Here is a 16,659-nt window from a genome sequence, read left to right as displayed (position 1 = left end):
TTTCTGTCCTGTCAACGTTCGGAGGTCTAGATCCAACTCTTTGTCACTGTCACTTGCTGCCTGTCTTCCACCATGTAATCAAGTCACACTACAGCTCAGATGTTACCTGGGGCATTTTGAGAATATTTAAAACATCCATGCTTTATTTGGCATTTTAAACCGATTTTTCCTTAACGGACCATGTTTATAGGGCTTTGACCCTCATATTTTTGTAAAACTATATTTTGGTGGTTAGAATGTATAAACTTTACATGAGTATAACCGACAGCTTTTTTAACCGTAGTCAAAATTTCAATCTTTGCATTATTTTATCTGGTTATATTCATTTTAGGTAAGCACTGATGATGACTGGTAAACCAGTCGAAAACTAGTTATGTATTTGTGATGTAGCCCTTTTTAGGGATTTTAAATATACTTTTTATACAGGATTTGCTGTTTTTTTAACATTAAGCTGTTTTATATGCCATTAGAGTGAAAACTTAGTCTTTTTTTAAATAAAAAGCTATTAAACGCATTCAAAATGACGCGCAAAACCAAGAGCAATTGCCAAATTCAATAATTTTAACTCAATTTTATTCAAAAAATACTGTTTCTATAATTTCCATTTTGTTACATTTCGTAAAATAGTTTTATTATATTTTGATTTTATAATTTTATTCAACCTACTGTCGGTCCCCCACTGGTAACGTCACTTTTACGTAAAAGGTGCGTTTAAACAAGGTAAAAATTCAAAAATTTGGCCACTGGATAACCACAGCTGTACATATGAAATAAAATAACTTAAATAATTAATTAGAGAAATAAAAAAATATGAAACAGACATCCTAATACCTTTACAGGAAAATACAGTAAGCATGGCATATCAATAAATGAGAACGGAGAAGAAACACGCCAACAATATGTACATAATATAATCTTTCTTACCGAGAGTTACGACTATATTTTATGTGGGTTAGTGATATTGTATGTCTGCTTATTACTGAATTGTTAATATTTTACAATAACACCCCACATTTGCCTTCTTTAAAATAAAAACAAGGAATTGGACTTCGCAAAAGTCCTAGGTTTTTACCCAAAGTAATCGAAAGTAGAACTGGAAGTCGATTTTTGAACTCTCCGTGTAACTTTGCGTCGATTGATATACGATTTTACTAATTTTGAGTCATATTTATTTACATTTACATTCGCGGTAGGACGGACAGACAGACGGCCTAGGTCAAATTTCTCACCTTTACTACCATCCTTGGATAATAAGCTTTCATTTGACACCTCATTTGTCATTCTACCTGGTATAGTGACGGAGGAGTTATATTCCCGGTTGGACGGACAGACAGCCTAGGTCAAATTTCTCACCTTTAGTACCATTCTTGGATTATAAGCTTTCATTTGACACCTCATTTATCATTCTACCTGGTATAGTGACGCAGGAATTACATTCGCGGTTGGACGGACAGACAGCCTAGGTCAAATTTATCATCTTTAGTATCATCCTTGGATTATAAATTTTCATTCGACACCTCATTTGTCATTTTACCTGGTTAAAGTGAGGGAGGAGTTATATTCGGGTTCGGGGTTGAACTAACAGACGGACAGACAGCCTAGGTCAAATTTCTAACCCTTAGACCCTCTAACTCTTCTTAACCCTCTAACCATCCTTGGACTATAAGCTTTCATTCGACACCTCATTTGTAATTCTAAATGGTACAGTAACGGAGGAGTTATATTCGTGGTCGGACGGACAGACGGACAGAGAGCCTAGGTCAAATTTCTCACCTTTAGTACCATCCTTGGATTATAAGCTTTTATTTGACACCTCATTTGTCATACCTGGTATAATGATGGAGGAGTTGAGTTCACGGACAGACAGACGGACGGACGGACGGACAGGCGGACGTGGATAATTCAACATTTTTACATGCTTTCAAAATTGGTGAAAACAAAAAATATTGACTTTATTAATTTTTATCACTTGCCACCAGACAGTAAATATGTGAACAAGTCGATTTAGAGCTCAGATGGTACCTAGAGCATATTACATGGAATATTTTGAACATCCATATTTAAGTTCACATATTTCATCTATGTTTCCTTAACGGATCACTATTAAAGGGTTTTTACCCATATTTTTTTATAATATTGTATTTTGGTGGTTAACATGATAGATCACGTAAGCACTAATGATGATTTGTCATCCAATCTAAAACTAGTTCTGTGATGTAGCCCTTTTTAGGGATTTTTAAATATATACCTTTTATAAAGTATATGAGTCGTTTCTTTTTAAATATTAAATTGTAAATTTAAAAAAAAATTAATTTTTTCTTTCACAATTTTGTTTGCTGATTTTAGTAATTTTCAAAATTTCTTAAATATAATATAGAATTTATTGATTATTTATATTTCCATTATCATTATATTCTAAAAATAGAAGGAATATATTAGACTAAGTGCCCGATAGGAAAAATTTGCTAATCATAAGAAGAGTATATAACTTAAATAGTAGAAACTAAAAGAAGACCTATGCCGTCAACTTTCAGTGACACATGGGTTGATGGTGGTAAATCAAACTTTCCTCTTATGGACCGGATAAGTAAATTAAAGGATACCCCCCATTAAGACAGGCAAAATGCCTCCACTCCCAGAATTCATTTTTTTTTCGTTGTTTTACGTTCCATTGATTAAAAAATAAGACTCAATTAAAGTATGGTGGTTGGGGTAGTTACCCTCAACTCGAACACTAGACATACATTATTTATAAATGCTAAATATACCAGTAACGAGTCGGTGGTCACCGTCTATATTCTAACTATGTCTGAATAATGAATGATGAATCAAAAGAATGATCTGCAATACTTTCTCCGTATCTATAAATAAATTCGTAATTGTTTTTATTATGATTGCTGACACCGAATCGACCGTGAAATATTCATAATATCAAAATAGCTGACTAGGTCTTTCTCGAAACGAGTGCCCTACATTGTGACATCAATGTCACCTAATTATTCTACTATAAACAATAATGTCTGTGTAAGACCTTTAAAAATTAAATTTATATGAATTGTTCTTATTTTTTGAATGCTAATATAAATCCTATACAAAAGTATTAAATTAAATAAGGCGCAATTTTAATCCACCACCCTCTTCCCCCTGCGCCACTATCAAAATGTCATTTTTTCGTTTATATATTTTTTAGGTGGGATGCAACAATTTTAAAATTTCAAAAAATTCACACGCATCATAGTTGAGGCTTTTACAAAATAGTCTATTTTTTATAGACCCGTAGATTAAGTGTACATAACCTCAAAATGCATTTTTATTTATTTATTTATTTATTGAAAAAAGCGTATAACTCTTTTTTTCAATATTTTCCCCATTTTATACACTTCAAAATACAAGATCAAATCAAGGTTTTTGTTATAGGTTGTGTATATCTTGAAATAAGTCAGAAAATAACAAATAATAGTGATAGTATCAGACAAGAATAAAGAGAAATGAGGAAAATTATCAAGTGAACTTCTGTTATTAATAGGTTGTTCCGTCCCTTTATTTTTCTAATAAAAAATATATGAAATTAAAGATGATTACATAGTTATTGAAATACCTAGAAAGAAAGCAATAAAATATGAAATAAAGGGACTAAAAAATACCTACTAAAGGCAAATACTAAACGACATAACAGAAATATGGTTTGAACTGATAAAAGCAGGATGAAAAATGCTACATAGAGAGCATAATATGGAAAAGATAAACTAATAAAAGGTATAAGGGAAACAGAAAAAATGCCAGGTGAGTGGGCATACTATAGAGCCATTGCTTTGCTAGAAGTAGTTTACAAAATATTGACATAAATTATAAGAAAAAAGCTAAATCAATACATGGAAAAGATATTGGGTGAATATCAAGCAGGATTTAGAAACATATAGAAATAGATAGGCGACAGACCAAAAACTTGCGCTAAAATAAATCTAGACTACGTGCTAGGAACATAAAATAGTAGTATGTGTTCTGTTTGTCGACTTTGTATACATATTTACATAATATATACTAATGAAAGACATGGGCCTACCAAGTAAAATCGTCAGGATGATAAAAATGACTATGGATAGGTACAACAATAAACTAAATAGCCCGGAAGGGTCATGAATCAGATAAATTTGAAGTAAATGAAGGATTACGACAAGGAGACCCATTATCAACGACTCTGTAATCTGATATTGGGAGGAATAATCAGAAAATCAAAATAAATATGCAGTAAACAATATTTAAAAATGGCCATCACTGTATAGGAAAGCAATCTCAGATGATCTAACACTATTAACGACAAGTAAGAAAGAAGTAAAAAGAATGATGAAAATTTAATAAAAAAGGCAAAGACAGGGCTTATAATAAGTTAGGAAATATCTTTTCATCCTTACGTCTTCAAGACTTGTTGAGCTTGATAAACATTCACTAAAAAAATTTTCGACACTCAAAAGAAAGTCTGTTGTCTGCTATCTCTTATCGAAAAATTTTTACCTCAATAAGATTCCGTGTGGGCTATAAATATATTTTTATTCTTACAGAATAAAATTTTTTTGGTTAGTATGTTTTATTTTTTTCCGTAGGTACAGAAATACACTATAAATACACTAAGCATCAAAATTAACTCACCACCTTACAGATGGGACATTTTTGATGTCTCGTATTTCCTAAACCTGTTGTCCGATTTGAGTGATTTTTTTTAGTATATTATAGCTTTATTCTTCAATTATATCGATGTAATAATATTATTGCTAAAGAGGTAAGTGTGATTGTATACCGGGTGTATAACAATGATAGTGTGTTTTTTCTTTAAAGTTTGAAGAATATGCTAGCGTAAATATTGAAATAAAAACTCAACTGTAGCCTTAGGCTTTCTTAATATTTTGCTTTCTGACTCATTCGCTTATGTTGGATAATAAAAAAGTTAGGTACTTTACCCACATAACAATGATGTTCGCATCATGTTCTAAGCATATCCTACCAACATTCGTCGAAGTATATCCTTTTTAGTATATGCGTAGTACAAGCTTAGCATGTACCATAAAAAACATTATAAATTTCATGTTCTTTGCATGTGCCTCAAAGAATATTCTTGCACCGAATATACTGAGCACATTCGGGTACGTAGTTTCTCGGAATGTTCGTAAAAGTTTATTCTTAGAATATACCTTAATCGAATATTCTTAGTATATGAGTAAGTATATGCAAAAGTATATACTTAACACATACCTATTTGTATATACTTTTAAAATATCTAAAAAATAATATACTGTATGTACGTAAGTACGTACCTATAGGAAGAAGAATAATGTGAGCCTATAGATTATCAACTTCGTGTTAAGAATAATTAATAAAATTTATGTATTTTAGTAGGTACTACTGAACTATCTAATTCATTTTTTTAAACCGTTTTAATTGTATGGTAAAAAGTTTAAAACTTAATTCTATTGTGAAGAAAAATGAGAAATTCTCGTTTCGTTTTCAGTTGAAATGAATATACCATTTTGATTTGAGTTTATACCATAAGTAAAATAATTTTCGGGAATCCGGAAACGGCCATTCATTGTCATTCTGACCCTTGCATTGCATTTTATACCTGCACAAGGGAAGGGGGTAGGTAACAAAAGAGCAAAATATGAAAATAGTTTCCAGTTTCCAGTACAGTTATGCATTTATGTCTACGCTGTTAGGTAGGACCAAGTATTTCTAGCTACAAGGACTAAAACATTTTTAAGAACATAAAAAGCAGTTTGAAAATAATAAATTCATATTGGTACTTCAATATTTCCTAAATACCTAGTAAGTAAAAGTATGTATAATGTATATAGATACCTATAAATTTTAGTACTTTACATACATATTATAATATATTTGGCTATTATATAATTATATAAGCAGCATTTTTATTTTGATGTGCACATAATAACTAAATATATTACTTATATTTTATATATAGGCTACTTACCCATATAATATTTATTATACATAGGTACCTATATAACTAACTAAAGTTTATATATTTTATACTTACTTTTTACGTAATATTGTAGAATGTAATAACTACATTCTCATATGCAATTAGAATATGTAAATATAATATATTAGTAGAACCAAAGAATACTAACACACCCTGTGGGTGTGTTAGTATTCTTTGGTAGAACCTATAGGATGAGATTGGGTGATGTTGAAAACATACTTCTGAGAAATACAGCACATCCTTGGAATATTCTTCCCATATACTAAAAATATGTGCGATAGTACATTCTAAGTATATACATAGAAGGTATATAGCACTTCCTTGGAATATTCTTCCCATATACTAAAAATATGTGCGATAGTACATTCTAAGTATATAACTAGAAGGTATATAGCACTTCCTTGGAATATTCTTCCCATATACTAAAATATGTGCGATAGTACATTCTAAGTATATAAATAGAAGGTTTATAGCACCTCCTTAGAATCTTCTAAAAAGTATGTTCTTGGTATATACTGAAAATAAGTGCGGTAGTACATTCTAAGTATATACATAGAACGTTTAAGTACTGTAATGTAGTATATACTCAGTATATGCTCTGCACATTCGCAATGGTAATTACGCATATTCTAAGTATATACTTTTTCTGAAAAGTATGTTCTATGAATCTACTAAGAACATGAAATTGTTATGTGGGTAACAACTAGCAATGCTATTCATCAATACTGAGTGTTTCTAAATAAGTGCGACACATTTTAAGGGGTAATTCTGCCTGAAAAAATAATGACCGTTTGCTTTATAAACATATGTCCGCAAATGCTTTGTTTCCGAGATACGGGAGTTGAATTTTTTCTTACAAACTGACAATTTATTTATTGCTGACAAACTGGTTGAGATGTGTAAATGAAATTTGGTAGCTTTTAAAAGGTAGTTATTGCGCTTTTTTTGAGATACAATTAAGAATTTTATATTCACCATTGGCGTGCGTGCAATATAAAATTCTTAATTGTATGTCAAAAAAACGCAAGAACTATCTCTTAACACCTACCAAATTTCATTTGCATATCTTAATCGGTTTTAAAGCGATAAATAAATCGTCAGTTTGTAAGAAAAAATTTAACATCCCGTATCTAGGAAACCAAGCATTTGTGGACATATGTTTATAAATCAAACGGTCACTATGTTTTCATGCAGAATTATCCCTTAAAGTTTGTCGCACTTATTTAGACACACCCTGTATTGATGAATAAAACGGCTAGTTGTTAAAGTACATAACTTTTTTATTATCTCATATAAGCGAATGAATCAAAAAGCAAAATGTTAATAAATACTAAGGCTTTGAGTTTTAATTTCAATATTTTATATACTCTAAAATATTCCACAGGGTGTTCCAAACTTTAAGGAAAAAACACACTATCATTGTTACACCCGGTATACAATTACACTTACCTCTTTAACAATAATATTATTATGTCGATATTCTAGAAGAATAAAGCTATAATAAGTATACTAAAAAAATTGCTCAAATCGGACAACAGGTTTAGGAAATGCGAGACTTCAAAAATGTCCATTTTTAAGGTGGTGCGTTAATTTTGATGCTTAGTGTATAACATACTTTAATGTGTCACACATGTAGATAACACTCATATCGCTCATTTTTATCATGATTAAATTGTTTCAGTTGGAAGGTAAAAAACGAAAAGCAGAGGATGCTGTAAAGAAATCCGACATCGAGTATTATTCACTTTGCGTGAGAGCTGAGAGAGCAAGGTAACAATTATTATTATTATGAACGATTATTGTATACAATTAAAATCTTGTGAACTTAGAAAAGAGTAAAGTAATTAGTAGTTAAAAATCATTAAAAAATGAATAGCCAATTGGTCTTCAGACTTAGTCTGAAGTCGCCGTGAAAGTCTTAAGAGAAATATCACGATTTTCAAATGAATAACAATAATGAAAATACATAAAGGTCCAAATCAACTTGTGCTAAATTGTTCAGTCATTAAATTGGTGTAACATTTTAAATACCTTGGATACCTAAGAAATTCTTTCCAGAATTGAGATATAACGCAATGCTTTATGTTGGGCTAGTCCCTACCTAGATGAAAACTGGACTTAAAGGCAACAGCAATGAATAGGTTGGACGCATTTGATCTGTGGTATTATCGTTATGTTCTGAAGATATTGGGGACAACACACAGTACCACCAACCATAAGAAGGTGCTTAAACTACGAATACAAAGAGGAAACTGCTAATCCCAATAACAATAATAAAAACATATTTACTTTGATCGTATCGTTAGAGGACCCAACTAATGTGACTCAATTTTAATGGAGAAGTAACAGAAAGACGATGGATTGGGCGTAATAAACTGTTTTGGTTACATAGTAACACAAAGAACAGGTCTTCAGGTGAAAGATATATTTCGGAGCCTGGTGAAAAGGAAAGGTTCTATGTCACCCGGTCTATATAGACATTTCAAATAACAAAAATTGCCGGAGAGCCAAATTTTCGTGGAGAGCTAGGGTATACCATAACAAATAAAGTTTAAAAAGTCCCCATCGATCCCATGTGTGCGTCAAAAGTTATTCGGGGTCAAAGGTCAAAATTTGAGATTTTTTGGATTTTTTTCGAAAATGGTAAGTTTTATCAAAAAAAAAACCTTAAACCAAAGTTGTAGATCTTAAAATTCTCTACAAAAATAGTCTTTACTATTTTTTTCCTAAGAGTTGCGATTCCTGAGATATCGCGATTCAAAGAGTCACATTATACATGATATGCACACGTTTCCACACCACCTGTGAGGTAGTGTACTCGGCGCGTTTTTTTTTACCGTGGTTTCCCCTGTAGGCCTACTCCACTAACTGTTTTGACAATTTTAGGATAATTTAAGGAAACAATACCGGTCAAGTTCTAGATATTACCTTATTATTGATATTGATTATTCATATTGCTATTGATTATTAGGTTAACTATTGTTTTGATTTCTTTAGATATTTTAATCAGATTCATATTCTTGAAAGTCTACTTCAGCAGTCTTCTTCGATTTCATCTTCTTCCTGTTCCTCTTGCTGGATGTTCAAAAATTGTTCAAATGTGACTGAGTCATTGGTCTCTTCATTAAAATCACAGGAGTCTTCCTCTGTTGTACTAAACTGGACATTTGAGCAAGACTGGCCTTGGAAGTTGGTACACACTAGAGAACACAGCAACCTGACTTTTTTACATCCACATTTGGCACTACAACCTTTTTTGCAATTGCAAAAAATAGTGTTAAGGAGTTTTTCTGGAGCAGGTGGGAGTAAGGTTTTAATAGGAGTATTATCTATTAATTTCCAACCCCAGTCTTCTGGATTCAGTTCATTGCCTAGCCATGTTTGAACTTGATAATATACTCGATACAAATGTTGAAAAGCAGATGCTGATGTTGGAGGAAGACATGATAGTTGTACTTGTTTCTTGTTTCGCTTATTTTTTACAAAAGTTAAGTATCGGTATTTATCAAGACAAATAATTTTTTTGGAGCTCCATAAACCGCAAGAAGAAAGCGAATTCCTTCAGTAATTATTGTTTGCGGTGTAGAATCAAGTTCTGTAAAAACTTTACAGCAGTCAGTCAAATCTTTTTTTCGAATAATTTAAGTACTGACGTTTTGCCCCTTCTGTACATTGCGGACGTAGTGTCGCAGCCGGTTATCGCATGTAAAAATAAAATGTAATTTTGGCATTTGGGATAAGCCGATAAACTATTCGAAGAATATATCTCTGTTCGCTGTTGAGCCCTTCCAGGTTTCAGAAAATAAATAACTTTATCTACTGGAGTCCTTGCAGTAATCAGTACCAACAAATCAACATCTTCACCAACTACAATTATACTACAATTATTGTTGTGTTTGTTGCCTTAAATTTTTCAATTGCTGTCTCAATTATAAGGACATCTGCGTCATTTTTAGCTTGTTTCACTTCAATATTCAATACAGTCGGAAAAATGAAAGAATACCCATGAACAAACATATAAAACACGTTGTATTTTCCTGTCGCCGTGTCACAAAGAAAATTGTCCAGTGCAAGTACATGTAACAATAATTATTACATGTACATGCGCTGGCCAATTTTTTGTGTGACACGCTGACAGGAAAATACAGCGTGTTTTATATGTTCGTTCATGGGTATTCTTTCATTTTTCCTACTGTATGTAAAAGTTTATTGCAAATAAAGCAAAACTGAGACATTTTTAAAACTATAAAATTGTACAAATAACGGTAACGGTACTAAATGGTAGACGCTTGTAATAAGTACTTATATTCACTTGAACTGAACCTTTAGCACTAAAAGAAACAGATAATATTATGAACCAGACCTACGGACAATACTGTAGCCATTACCTATAATAGACAATCTGTTCTTTTTTAAACAATGGTATAGCCAAATGTTTTTTAAGGCCACGTGGATAGAGGAAATTCAGTTTGGGACTGATTACCTTTTGAAGAAATATTTTCAGAATAGTATAATATACTATATAAAAGAGACACAAATAGGCATTTATACCTGTCTTAAGGGCCACATATGTATATACGTGGCTTAAATGTGCATATAATGGTATAAAGTAACTTTTAAAATCGCGATATCTCAGGAATGGTAACTCTAAGGAAAAAAATTGTAAGGACAATTTTTGTAGAGAATGTTAAGATCTACAACTTTGGTTTGAGGTTTTTTTTTTGATAAAACTTACCGTTTTCGAAAAAAATCCAAAAAATCTCAAATTTTGACCTTTGACCCCGAATAACTTTTGACGCACACATGGGATCGATGGGGACTTTTCAAACTTTATTTGTTATGGTATACCCTAGCTCTCCACCAAAATTTGGCTCTCCGGCAATTTTTGTTATTTGCCAAGCATTTTGATGTCTAAGTTGACCGGATTAATGGTATTGTTGACAGGATGATAGTTAACGAATGAAAACAGACACGAGCTGGGAAGAATAAATTAGTTAAGTCACTGAGCCCTATGTTATTGTTATATAATTTGTTAAATCGTTACATTGTTATATCTTATTTCTCGCAAAGTGGGTGATTTTTAACTATCAACGGTATATAGATGTATTTCTAGGTTAAAATTCGTACATATACAAACTATATACATATTAATATATATTGTTTTTCAGACTTGAATGGGAATCAGCAGTATTACGTGGTGCAAGTACCTTCCAAGCACTAGAAGAAGAACGCTTAAATAACCTTAAATCCGTCCTTAGCTCTTACTTACATCATATCAGAAATTTGGGGCCCAGATTAATTGAGGTAAAAAGAAGTCTTAACAAATATTAGTTTTAAGATTAAGACATATACTGTTTGTGTTCTTCCACATGGGGCGATGTTTCCATAGTTTTAATGATCTATTCATTACTTTTTTAGTAACTATTCTCCTACGTTAAATCTCTCCTATTAAACTCGTTAACTATTTCAAACTGGTCTTAGGCTCCGGTTTTCTATACTCCCAATGTTTGAATAATCGACTATCATAATTTTATCATATATATACAAAGTACACTGAGTCTTCCATTTGAGCTGTTATTCCAATAATTTATGAATTGATAATTAACTAATCAGCTGTGATCACTTCTAGTTTATGTTATATATATATATATATATATATATATATATATATATATATATATATATATATATATATATATATATATATATATATATATATGTCTTCATATCAAGGCGAGATCCGTTTGTATCATAAGCTATACAAGATGAGATCTGTTTTGCAAGGCGAGATCCGATTTTGGATCTCACCTTGTATTCACGTGTATATAGTGACATCTCGATGTAACAATGGTTGGGGTACAAGGAAATCGATTTTTGTCTGGACCTCATTTTGCACCCCATTTGGTGAATTTTATATTGCAGTGGGTCCACTAAATCCGCTGTAGAGGGCAGAGCGCGCGATCTGTTGTGTATATGCTAAATATATATTTTGCAGACAACCCGAGATCCGGTAAATTTGGAAACATCGCAAATGAATTTCACGGTCAGCTCTCTCACTCGGCTTATGTCTAGCTTGAATAAGAATATTTACATTATTTAAGGGCTCTGTCCAGAAAGGCGATTGTCAAATATCTCGAGAACTAGACGTCATATCGAAAAAACTTTGGAATGCTTTTTTAATGGTTTTTCAAAATCTGTATACTTATGCAATAGCGGGGTTCTTATTCTGCCTGCGAAAGCGGTTCTTTTTCGGTAGCGGTATTCTTAAAATCGGCTATTTTTCATTTAAATTGTCAATAAATAATTAAATTGGTCAGATTTACATAAATTTTGTTATTCCGTCCATATAGAAACTAAAACAATTGTTACCCAGTTACACTGAGTGTCATAAAAACCGTGTATTTTTACTCATTTCTTTGAGCTATTTCACCTAATATCGAGATATAAGTTGTATTTTGACATAAGTTATATTAACGTTAAACTGACTTAATTTATAGTTTTATAAGCAACAATTAAGTATAGCGAAATTTATAAAACCTTGTTTAAATTGTTTTACATGCTCTATAATGCGGTTATCTTAAATTTTGTTTTGAATGTTTTTCTTCTTACTGGTAGACAAAAAATGGCAAAATGTGCATTTGTGACATCAAATTGTTAATAACCAACATAGTTACTACTCAATATATTAAAAAAAACTAACCGTCGGTATAACAGGTTGCCTGGCAACCAGATGCACAACAGTACCATACATGTTTTCCACTTTTTAGAACTTTCTTTGAGTGAAATTTAAAATCACTTACCACCTATAACTTACACCCATGTTCACTCATTACGAAATCTGTTACAAGAATTTCAGCGATTTCAGCCATTTTTTTAAAATTAATTTGGATTTTCTCTAGTAATCCTTCCAAGAGACAATACATAAATGATAAGTACCTTTTACACCACCTTCAAGGAGGGTAATTTATACAGGTACATACCTGGAATTATTATATGGACCGTTCACTCTTGTTAGAGTATAGTTCCCTCAAATATGAGCTCTTTTCATCCATTTCACGCGGTAAATTCGTCCGCTTTTCCTTTAGGTTGTAGTTCATAGGTTGTGATGTTTTTTTGCCTTCTCTACTATCTTCTTCCACTCTCTCCGGTCCTGAATCTTTTCTCTCCAGTTTGCAATTTCCATCTTTGATATATCGTCTAGCAGTTGATCTTCCCATCTTATTTTTGGTCATACTCTTGGTCTATTTTTTACTGGTTTCCAGTTCATTATCTTCCTGATCAGTTCTTCTATCCCTCTTCTTTGTGTGTGCCCAAACGATGAGCCTTTGTGCTTTAATGAATTTTACTATATCTTCTCTTTTATTTATATTTATTATTTCATGGTTCATCAGCTTTCTATATTCCCCTGTTTCTGTCTTTACTGGGCCATGTATTCTTCTTATAATTTTTCTCTCAATTATTCTTAACTTTTCTTCGTCTTTTTTCGTAAGGCACATTACTTCTGCTCCATAGGCTATCACTGATCTGATTGCTGCTGTCTATATTTTTGATTTTATTTTTTTGCTCAGGTTTTTGTCCTTGAGTAGTCGGTGATATTTCCAATATACTCTATTACCTGCTTTAATTCTTTCGTTTATCTCTATACTCCTTCCGTTTTTGCCGTCCACCATCACCCCCAGGTATTTGAAGCAGTCTACTCTCTGGAATGTATTTTCACCTATCTTCATTTCTGTTATTCTGTTGACATTGTCTCGTGTGCTTATAAGATATTTTGTTTTATTCTGATTGATTATTAAACCTCTCGTCTTTGCTTCTCTTACCAGGGTTAAAAGTGCCTCTTCTAGTCTTTTTTTTTATCTCGTGCTACCAGTCCCAGGTCATCTGCATATTCTATGATCTGTGTTGAGCTTTGAATAATTGTCTTTTTCAGCCGTGTCCTTAATTACTCCTTCTAGAGCGATATTAAATAGTGTCGTTGACAGACTGTCTCCTTGTCTTACTTCAAGTTCTATTTTGATGTCATTTGTATCGCCCTCATTTGTTTTAACTTTTGCTGTTGAGTTTTTTATTGTCATTCTAGTTAGTCTTATTAATTTTGCCGGTATCTCTATTTTTTTCATTTCTTCATAGCTTTTTTCAATTGTTTGTGTCAGTACGTATATTGCATCTATTGTTGATCTTCCTTTTCTAAAACCCTGTTGGTATGGTCCTATAATTTTTTCTGTGTATTGATTTAGTCGGTTTCTTATAATTGTGGTCAATATCTTATACGTTGTATTTAGTAGCATAATTGGTCTGTAGTTGCAGCACTTAGTTGGATCACCTTTCTTAAAGATTGGTGCGATGTGTCCGTTTTTCCATTCTATGGGCATGCTTTCGTCCTTCCAAATTGTAACCATTAACTTCTGCATTCGCTTCGTGAGCTCCTCTCCTCCGTTGATGATCAGTTCGTTGTTGATTTCATCTGGCCCTGGCGTTTTGTTTACTTTTAGTTGTTTTAATACCTCCATGAATTCCTGATAAGTAGGTGCGCCTTCCTCTTCATCTCTGTTATCTCTTATATCCTCATCCTCTGAATATGCCTTGTTGTCGTTTTTGTATAGGTTCGTGAAATGTTTTTCCCAATCTTTTTTGTTTATTTTTGTGGCAGATTTTTTAGTACTGTATTGTTGTTTTATCTATTCGAACAATTTCTTGTTGTCTTTATTATTCGTTTCTAATTCTTGCATTTGTTCAGAGATCCATGTGTTCTTCTTTCTTCTATAGAGTTTCAATGCTTCTTGTTTTTCTTTTCTATATTAATCCAGTTGTTCCTGTTCGGTACTTTGTAGCCATTTGTTTCTTGCGAGGTGCTTCAGTTGACTTTTTTGGTGACATTCCTCATCAAACCATTCTTTCGATTCTTTGTTTTTTTTTGTTATTTGTTCTGCTGTCTCTATTATGCTGTTCTTTATGTTTTTCCATTCTCCTTCTATTTCTATGTGCTCGTACTGACCCAATTTCTGTTCCAGTTGTTCTGTATATTGTTGCTTCGTTTCTTGCGTTTTCAGATTGGCTATATTCCATTTCCTCCTTTTTCCTTCCTTATGATTATTTGCTTTGATTATTTTCATCTTAAGTTTTGCTATCAACAATATGTGGTCAGTGCCTCCATTTATCCCTCTATATGACCTTACGTCTTGTACTATTTGTGTCAACTTTTTCGAAATTAGAGTATGATCTATTTGGTTTCCATCCATTCTTCCTGGTATCATCCATGTTATTTTGTGTTCTTTTTTATGTTTATGCCCAGTACTAACTATATATGTGTTTGTTGCTGCTGCTAGGTTTCAGATTTCTCCTCCATTATCATTCGTAGTTTCATGAATGGTTTCTTTGCCAGCTACATTACAATTATAGTCCTCCTTTCCGATCTTTGCATTGAAATCACCCAATATTATTAATATGTCATTCCTCGGAATATTTTCACAGGTTTCTTCCAGGATGTCGTAGAATTCTGCCTTATCTTCTTGGTTTGCTTCTTCGGTGGGTGCATAGCAATTGACTATCGAGATGTTGGCTTGTTTATTTTCTTATGTAAGATATCCTTTCATTAACTGCTTTGAATTGTATCACTTTTTCCCTCATTTTTTTGGTCACCATAAATGCCGTACCATTCGTTCCCTGTTTGTTTTCTCCCGAATAATACATGCTAACGTTTTTCTTCCCAATTTTTCCTTCTTTCTTCCATCGTATTTCCTGTAGGGCTAGGATTTCTAGTTGGTATTTTTTCATTTCAAGAGCTATTTCTTGCATCTTACCTACTGCCAGCATGGTTCTAATATTCCAAGATCCCATTCTAATGGGTTTTGTTCTTTTCTTCTTATCGAGATTCTTTCTTTATTTTGTGTGCGTTATTTTGTTTTCGTTAACCGTTTGCATTGCCGAGTCTTTTTTTTGCCACATCAATATCATATTTCAGCCGCTGTTCTTCGTTTATTAGTTTTTTGAATTTTCTATCAGCTGTTCTCTCTCTTCGTCCCATATCCAGATTTTGCCATTCACTATTAATTTCTTGTAGCCGATTTTCGTTTGCTTACCTTTGCTTCTTTCATCCTTTGCTATTTTAGTTATTTTTTTTTTTGTATTTCTTTTTCTTTCGATGTCCAATCGTTGTTTATATAGACACGATCTTTATGCTGTTTTAGTTTACGTTGCTTGTTTAGGATTTCCATTTTATCCGTGAGGGTTTCTGTTTCTATTGCGCATACTGTTTCTCCTATTTTTGTTGCACTTCTTAGTTTTATTTGTGTTTGTAACTCTTGGGCTATGAAATTTTCTATTTTTTCTTTTAATGTCGTATAATCATTTGTTTCTACTTTCAACCCAGTTACGATCAAGCTTTTCTTTTTGCTAAATTTCTCCAGTTGCTCCATTCTTTCATGTAGCTGTTTTACTTCTTTTTTTAGTTTTTGATTCTCTGCTTTTACATCCATGAACTCTCTATTGGTTTGTTGTTGTTCTTTCTTTATTTGTTTTATTTCCTGAAGCATTTCATCGTTTTTATTCATTAGCTTTTTCATCATTGTAATCATAACATTTTCCATATCTTCCTTGTTTTCGTTGCCTGCTTTGCTTGGTGACCGTTTTGTAATTTTACTTCTATTAAAACAATCATCCAAGTT

The 16,659-nt window shown here is 32.3% G+C and overlaps 1 protein-coding gene across 1 annotated transcript in view; it reads left to right on the top strand.

Annotated features, from left to right (window-relative positions):
• Positions 1-16,659, top strand: part of LOC114336326 (uncharacterized) — a 189,726-nt gene that overhangs the window by 136,097 nt on the left and 36,970 nt on the right. Inside the window, exons 7-8 of the mRNA XM_050658188.1 lie at positions 7,677-7,765; positions 11,164-11,299. Coding sequence (XP_050514145.1) covers positions 7,677-7,765; positions 11,164-11,299 — 225 coding nt within the window. The remainder of the gene's footprint in view (positions 1-7,676; positions 7,766-11,163; positions 11,300-16,659) is intronic.

The sequence above is a fragment of the Diabrotica virgifera genome, chromosome 8 (assembly GCF_917563875.1).
Source record: "Diabrotica virgifera virgifera chromosome 8, PGI_DIABVI_V3a".
Taxonomy (NCBI): Eukaryota; Metazoa; Arthropoda; class Insecta; order Coleoptera; family Chrysomelidae; genus Diabrotica; species Diabrotica virgifera.
The sequence above is the reverse complement of the archived record's forward strand: the minus strand, read 5'-3'. Positions and strand labels throughout refer to the sequence as shown.